Below are 8,142 nucleotides of genomic sequence, written 5' to 3' on the forward strand. Positions count from 1 at the left end.
TGTTAATTTTGTGGACCGTAAATAAATATCTGTAAATGGGTAGGTTGTTCTTTTAGTGGAAAAAGGCTGAGATTTCCCATCTTTTCACTGGCCTTGAAYGTAGCATTCCAGTTGTGCTGTAAGAAAGTCTCAAATTCCCTCTCTCAAGTCTTGTTTCACCTGCTCATATCTTTTTGAGATGAATTTATCTCTGTACTTAACCAGTGTTTACTGTTGACCAACCAGTAAGAACTTTAGTTGATGAAACTGGCTTTCCTTGAAAAAACAGTAGAGCTGGATATCATCAGCATAAAGTTGATATTGGGAAGGAAATATCAAATGAATCTGAGGATCTTTTAAACACTTGTCTTCTTAAGCCCAGTGAGTGTGATTTTAAGACTGTGATAAGTCAAAGTATTGAAACTCTTTGTATTCATGTTTTGCTTGACAGGGAGAAGTGACTTGTGCCACAAAAGGAAAACTGTCTCCGTACGCCGACGTCCATTTTGTTTTTCAGAGCAGCTGTGTGTGAGGAGGAAGATGGTTCCCAGCTTCTTCATTCTTCATTGTATATTTTTCCCCAGATGTCTTGTATAGTGTTGTGATGGAATGAGTTTTGTTTTTGTCTCATTATTGTTCATTATTTTAATTTTTTAAGAGGAAATTTATACACTGTCCGGATGTATTTTGCAGTAGGACATCTCTCTTTCTTGTCATCACTGGATTATAAAACCCTGAAATTTGAGATATTGCTGACTGTAACAGTGATGTCCACAAATCTCTAGTTGCCTTTATTGATCACTGTGTCTTTCAACTGTAATGTAAGCCATTATTACTTTCTAGGTTAAGGTATTGTTGGTGTTGACTGCAAACTTTTATTTTAAATTGTAATACTATTATTCTGAATACCCATGAAACCACTGTGTACAACAATACTTATTATAGTTTCATACACCGTGAAGAGATTACTGGCTTCTGCCAAATATTTTTAATAATAAATATACCTCAGTAGTACACACTGGCAAACCCTGCAGCATCATCATGCAACTTAAATTAGAATTAAAACACTGAATGGTACATTTTTATAAATTTATACACATAAATTGCTCCTCGTGTGAAGGATTACTGGGAAAGTAGGCACTCCTGACTCAAACCGAATTAGTAGAATCACTGGAAAACGTGTTATAGGAGTAGTTCAGACTATTTAAAATGGGGTTATAAACAATTAATATCTCACCTGTTGTATATAACGCTTTTAACATCCTCAATTTTGGATAAATATTTAGATTTTTCTTAATAAATGCAAAGAGGTTCATGCAAATGCTAATGCTATTTTAGAATCCTTTGYACCACTTTGAATTATACAGTTAATACAACAGAAATACTAAGATATTTTTCAGGAAGTGCTACAGCTAACTGTAAAATTTCATGTAAAGGTTTAAAAATTTGTTTACATGAACTTTAATGAGATGTTTGAAATTTGAGTTGCTCTTTAAAACAGTAATCCACTTTTTGTATAACCTTACAACAGGTACGATATTAATTGCTCATCATCTTTCCTCAGAGCCCATTTCAAAAGACACAGTATGAACGGTCCCTTTAAGACTGGATAAGTAAACAGGGACTAAATGTGTTGATACACTGACCTCTCTTAGTGAAAAGTCTGACACTGACAATATTTCAAGAAACACTGGAATAGCTTACATTGTGTTTTGTTAACTGGAAAAATGCTGGTTTTTCATGAAATGGCATCATTTCAGGTGCTTGCCCAATCATTTCTTTAAAATAATACATTACAGCTTTGAAGGAAGATTTGTTTTTGATTTATTTTGAAGGTCTGCATCACAAAGCTGTGAGGAAGGTAAAAAAAAAACTAATCTAAACAAGAAAATGTTACACTGGATTTACAGTATTTGTTCATATATTTTTCTTGACATATTTTATCTTTTTTGTGCCTATAGGACTAAGACTATGCAATGATAACACTTTGAATATAACTGAAATGTATGTTTTCTTTTTGTATTATGTGTTTTTGCTCCAGAGGCATTCTCTAATATCACACAATATGCACAAATGGTAATAAATCTGTATTCCGTGTGTACCTTTGTTTAGAGAATTAAATAAAGCAGTGTAACTCAAACAAACATTGCCAATAAAGAGGAAAAAAGCCATCAAAGATAATAGAATTTAAGATGAAATGAAGACCATCTTTTAGTATACTCAGTGGGTATTGTGTACCATTTTAGCCTATTTAAAATGCACCAGCTAGCATAAAATAAATCACTGTAGCACTTTTATTCACTTGTATATACAAACTGCTTTTGCTCCATCCAGTGCATCAATCTGGTGTCAGATATTCTGGTAGAACTCCTTTTACTGATACCTAATGTTTCATTTAGTATCTGTTGTCTTTTATTGTTTTATTTCTTTTGTTTTTTTATCAATAATATATTAACTTTTAGCTTTGAGAGTCGATAAATAATTGATAAACACAAGAAAACACCTAGATACACATTTGTTATTTTTTTCTCAGTTTGAAAAATAAAAATAAAAGCTTTAATCTCATTGGCTACATTAATATCACTAATTCGTGGGCCTATTCTATATTAAATTTCTTAACCTTTGGTCAGAAAATATTCTGTAATACTATGATTGTAAACAGAAAATAAAGTGGTAATTGCACTGCCTTGAGTTTGCTTAACTTTCTGAAACGTCTTGTTCTTTCAATCCGCTAGGTGGCAGTAGAGACCTTCTCGAAGATGTAAATGAACCAGGTCGTTTTTACCATGGATTTTGCCTAGAAACATAAATAGTTCATCGCATAGTAAATAATTCTGCTTTATATAAATATTATTAATAAATGAAATAGCACATAGTGTCTATCAAAGCGAGTTTTTAAGATGTATACGGCATTAATAAAAGATAGACGGACTTGCCTGAAAGTCAAAACTGAGGGAAGAAATCACCCACAAATCGAACGTCAGTCGTGCGTCAAGCAAACCAGGAAGAGGTAAACAGTACGTGGCCTTTTCATCTGAGACAGCAGCTGCGGGAGGTTTTCTTCTTCACAAAATGGTAAAGAACGGCTCAGATTTATTTTTTGTAATTTTAGTTTTAATATGTATTGGTAGGTTTAGCCATATGAAGCACGTGTGAAGCAGAACTTTATGTCTGAAAGTGTGGTAGCAGGCAGATTTGTGATTTTCCACTGATTTAAAGTTAGCTACTTGCTAATCCTAATGAGAACCCATAGCCGATTTATTTGCAAACTTAAACCAAAGTCACAGCCTAATTTGTGAAAAATAACTAACTTAGGTTTTCTAAGTTAAAGCTGGCTGTATCTTACATTTGCTCTCTTTTGTTGTGGCTGCAGGAACTCGAGGCCATGACCAGATACACCAGTCCGGTGAACCCTGCGGTGTTCCCGCACCTCACCGTGGTCCTGCTGGCCATCGGGATGTTCTTCACCGCCTGGTTCTTYGTGTATCCTTTGATTGCCTCTCTGTTAAATTTATGCTGCAGTTCCATAGTGGGGGGGGGCAGTCCCTGTAGATGGCAGAGTGGACTAATGCAGAATGAACAAGCAAGGCACCATTGTTTTGTTGTTGTTTTACCTTAAAATGTTGTCACCTTTTACATCTTGTAAGTAAAACCCAATATTTTACACACTAGCTGATTAAAGCAAAAAGACTGAACGCGCACGGCCACTAAATGGATGCTTGTTTTAAAAGCAAATCTGCCACTGCTGTATCTAGTACTCTCATGATTATTTTAAATTATTATGAAATTGCTGTGAGATCTGCAACCCAAAAGGTTTTAGGGTGTCTATTAAAAAAAAAAACTAGGTTTTTCAGATCAAAGTGAATCATATATATACCATTTCATTATGTTTGTGTTATAAACATGTAAACACAACAGCTGTCTTGTCTTTTTAGCTTTAAAATTGTTTAGTGAAACTTCTTGGACAAGAAAATTAAGTATGTATTTAAAAGTGCAAAGATGGTCTGTGACTGAAAATGACATTTATAACGATATACTCTTACAGTTCAAATAATATTCAGAGGATGTATTATTTTCATGCCTATTAGTGGTACTACTGCACATGCCAATTTTAATTATCTATATATATGATAACATTCATAGTGTGAATGCTGAGTCAGCATATAATGATGCTGTTTCTCTCTATTCATTTTGAGTATTAAAGTTTCTTCTGCAAGTATTTTGTCCACTAACTCTTTTTACACCCCCCACCACCACCCCCACTGTTGATAGCTTATTCAGGACATTTTATTTAAGCTTGTGTTGTTTTGGAAATATTGATCGTTTTTAGACAATTTTTCTTTTACAGCGATGATGAAGAGAGCTTTCTTTACACTCCTATCAAAACCTTTTTGTTCTTTAAAACCGCTTTTTGCCTAATTTAGCTTTTGTTCTTTTTCAGTCACTTTTCTTCTACTTCCTTCTGATAATTTAAGCATTTTGTGTTTCTTTCTGCTCATTTTCAGCTGTTAAGCATTTCAAGTAAATATTAGTTTCTTCAGCATTCACTGCAGGAAATCCAAAATCTCTTGTTCTTTTTGAAATGAAGGAAAAATTTACATTTTAAACAGAAACCCACATTTTCTCAAAAATGCATATGAAAATAAACAAACCAGTTTAGTAGGTATGTACAGAAAATAAAGTATAGTACATAGTATTTTTATTTTTTTATGCTTAATTTTAATTCAGCCAGTCTGTTTCCACTCATATGGTCAGTGTGCATAGCTACTCCTGAAACCTTTACCAATAATTATGTTCAGCTTTTGTTTTTTAAGTACTTAACAAAAAAGATCTGCAGTTCAGACAGAACAATTTTCAGAAGTTTTCTTCGCGTTATTTCCATGTTTTGTTGTTAATTGCAGGAAAAAACACAGGCAATGATGGTGTGTGTGTGTGTGTGTGTGTGGGGGGGGGGGTATCTTTTAAAAATAGTGTGTATAGTTCAAATTGTTTAAATACGCTTCACACTCCTCCTGAAAAGGCTCCAAAGGAGGTTTGACTGCAAAAAATTCTAAACATTTTAACAGAGCGACATCTAATGAAAACTATTTAATTAGAACAATTTAGAAGCTGTTTTGCTGTCAAGTCAAAATGATCCAGTTTTCTGTATAAGTGACTGTCAGATGTGTAGCTTTTGGTTGATTCGCAGAAGAAAATAAATATTACACAACTGTAGGAAAACATTTTAATTAGGAATCAATAGTCTTATTTTAATTAACTAAATTGAACCATATTAGGWGTTCAATACATTTAATTGGCCTGTGGCAGACTGGACTGAGAGCAAAGAGTATTTTAGATTATTTTTGTACTTTTTTTTGTTTGTTTACCTCAACTCTTCATCAGTTATGAGGTGACGTCAACAAAATACACAAGGGACGTCTACAAAGAGCTGCTGATCTCCCTTGTGGCTTCACTTTTTATGGGCTTTGGCGTGCTGTTCTTACTGCTGTGGGTCGGCATCTACGTATGAGGGTACGTCCAAAATCCTGTTAAACAGATTCCAGGTTACCCAAACAGACTTAACTACATACTCTCTTTTTCTTTTCTTTTTTTTTTCCCCATCCAGGTAGACAAATAAAGAAAAGACACATTCCACCAGAAGGACATCACAGACAACACGTACAGGATTTTGGATTTAATTGTTTGGCACTGACAATATTTGGAATCATATGGACTCTGGATATTATTTCACAAGTAAATGGGATTTGTACAACTTTGTTGTCTTTTTTTAACCCTGCTCAACAGTAATCTACTGATTTAATAATACTGAGGCGTAGCAGTTTTTTTTAAATGTCTACACTGGATCCAAAGTGCACTTCAGCTTCTCTTGACTAAGAATAGAGAGTTATTTTGTTGCACAGATTGTTATTTGTGGTGCGTTTCACTAGTGGYGCCTAAAACCTCAATCCCTGATTAATCTTTGCGTTAAAAATAGAGCACCCTGTCTCACCTTGTCTCAGGATAATACTGACTATCCCAGTAATGAAGGATTACACAGTGATTAGATAAGGATTATTTCATTTTAAAAAATGTCGTGAACACAATTCCTAAAAAAAAATCTCTGCACAAAATCCACCTGAGTTGATGTAAAAACAAATTGGCTCATAAAACTTACATTAAGTATGTAAACAACATGTACAAATGTTTTATAAGRCAAAACAGCTAAAGTGCTCTCTTCCTCTGAGGAGAACATCTTAACGTTCAAACTGGACTATCATTATAAATTGTTCTGAATATGAGTTCTTGGGTACAGAACAGAAAACAAAAACATGCCAAGGCAGGTAAAACATGTAACAATCATTCTGAAATGTTTCACTTTCTCTGAAGTCTGCAGTTCGTTTTACAAGGCCACCAAGATTACCAACCTCAATCCTGATTAAAACTACACTTCATGTGCCATCCTCGTGTACACCTACCTGTGTAAACCACTTAACCAACCAGCTGGCCTTCTGTGAGGACCCAGTAAACAAAAACCTCCACACTTGGTGTCCGCCACTACCTGTTTGTGAGTCCCATACATGTTCTGAGTTCCACGTGAAAATATAAGAATTCATTCAAAGTGTCTGCTGAGGCTGCCCTGTCTTGGAGTGTCCCCCCCCAAATCATTTGGGGTTTCCCTTAAAACTGTCCTGTCTTCACTGACGGGCTCTGGCGAAAGCGTCACGCAACCACAGAGAGTCCTCATACAGCCTCGGGTCTCCCATAAACTCCGCCGTACGTTTGTACAAGTAGTAGTACAACACAGCCGCTGTGAACAGACAGAGGGAGTTAATGAAAATATATGTGTGTGTGTGTGAGGGAAGATAAACCTGTTATCTGCAATGAATCACCTGTTCTCTGGAAAACAAAAAGAGCTTGGAGACCATCTGTCCAAACGAAGCGGTTTGAATCCAGCCATCGTAGGTTCTACAACAACAGAMAAGTCAATATGCACTGCTAATGATTTGCGATGTAGTTTATGCGTTTAGGGAGGGGTTTCATAGGGGTTTGCATAAACATCTGAGTGGCTGACCGTACCAACACCCAGGAGTGGAGACAGATGCTGAGGGTCAGGTAGAGAGCGGAAAACGCGAGCAGAGCCCTGAATCTCTCCAGCAGTAGAGACACCAGGCCGACCTGGAACACGTAGGTGTTGAACATCATCAGGAGGATGATGATGTTGTTGAACAAGATGGCGATGTCCTGGATTCTGCAGTTTCCAAAGAACAAAAGGCTGTGTGTGAGAGAGTAATGGTGATTTGTCTCAGAAATGACCATTTCTAATGAGGTGTAAAGTAGGGCTGTGTGTGGGCAAAAATCTGGTGATCTGATTCATACCATGACACAAGGGTCATGATACGATATCTTTTTTTCTCCAAAAGATACTAATTTTAAAAACTCAGTATAAAGAGCACACTACACTGTGTTGTACATGCATAAAATCTGATTCAGTTCAGTTTATTTTTATGCAATCAAACAACAGTTACATAACACAGAACTGCATTTGTATTTAACGTTTCTTCCTACATCAACCATCCATCGAGCCTTAATTAAGAATCAATACAGTGCTTCTAAGAATATATACAGTATCAGGAAATGAAATATTGCAATTTTCAGTGTTTCTATATTTTCTTACAACCCTAGTGTAATGTGGTGATATCCTGATACAGATACTGGTTTTGGTTTTAGGCTCAATAACAGCATGAAATCACCCCGATACAACTTTTATGCTTGGTGATGTCATCTCCATTTTGCAAGTAACTGAAAGTAAAAATTAAAAAATGTCTGTAGTTAGATATATTTTTAGATAAAAACAAGTGATGTTAAGACAGCAGACTGTTTGCTGTGTTCTTAATTAAAGAAACATGTTTCTAAAGTTATTGTGTAATGTTTAAGTACTAACTCAACTACTTGGTATTGGTATGCAGCACCACTTGTACCCAAAMTCTACTTGTACTTAATCTAGAAGAAAAAAGTATTGGGACACTCCTATGTTAATAATCAGAAATCACGAAAACAAAGAAATGTTGTGGTTAAAAAGTTGATTTCTTTTTCTTTTTTGTTAACAAATCTTGACTGGAAAAAGAAGCTATTTTAGAAAGAAGTTTAACGCATTTTATATATATACATATATGCAGCTGCATA

The 8,142-nt window shown here is 35.2% G+C and overlaps 3 protein-coding genes across 5 annotated transcripts in view; 2 read left to right on the plus strand and 1 right to left on the minus strand.

Annotated features, from left to right (window-relative positions):
- The window catches only part of myrf (myelin regulatory factor), a gene marked incomplete in the record, with an annotated part of 28,898 nt that extends 26,820 nt beyond the window's left edge, over positions 1–2,078 (plus strand). The window contains 1 exon segment of the mRNA XM_014013657.1: positions 431–2,078. Coding sequence (XP_013869111.1) covers positions 431–511 — 81 coding nt within the window.
- Positions 2,079–2,952: 874 nt separating this feature from the next.
- Positions 2,953–5,731, plus strand: tmem258 (transmembrane protein 258). Of its 2 annotated transcripts, XM_014013662.1 has the most exons (4): positions 2,953–3,054; positions 3,353–3,462; positions 5,362–5,490; positions 5,585–5,731. In XM_014013662.1, exons 1-3 carry the CDS (start codon positions 3,052–3,054, stop codon positions 5,486–5,488), a joined length of 240 nt encoding a protein of 79 aa, XP_013869116.1. In that variant the 5' UTR covers positions 2,953–3,051; the 3' UTR covers positions 5,489–5,490; positions 5,585–5,731. The 2 variants fall into 2 exon arrangements, with proteins under 2 accessions (XP_013869116.1, XP_013869115.1); XM_014013661.1 differs by lacking the exon at positions 5,585–5,731 and having other exon boundaries at positions 2,998–3,054; positions 5,362–5,493.
- The window catches only part of tmem138 (transmembrane protein 138), a 4,374-nt gene continuing 1,870 nt past the window's right edge, over positions 5,639–8,142 (minus strand). For both annotated transcript variants that reach the window (XM_014013658.1, XM_014013659.1), the window contains exons 3-5: positions 7,036–7,207; positions 6,849–6,924; positions 5,639–6,766 (exon numbers count right to left, since the gene is read on the minus strand). In XM_014013658.1, coding sequence (XP_013869112.1) covers positions 6,654–6,766; positions 6,849–6,924; positions 7,036–7,207 — 361 coding nt within the window. In that variant the 3' untranslated portion in view covers positions 5,639–6,653. The remainder of the gene's footprint in view (positions 6,767–6,848; positions 6,925–7,035; positions 7,208–8,142) is intronic.

Source organism: Austrofundulus limnaeus, unplaced genomic scaffold (genome assembly GCF_001266775.1).
Source record: "Austrofundulus limnaeus strain Quisiro unplaced genomic scaffold, Austrofundulus_limnaeus-1.0 Scaffold104, whole genome shotgun sequence".
Lineage (NCBI taxonomy): Eukaryota > Metazoa > Chordata > Actinopteri > Cyprinodontiformes > Rivulidae > Austrofundulus > Austrofundulus limnaeus.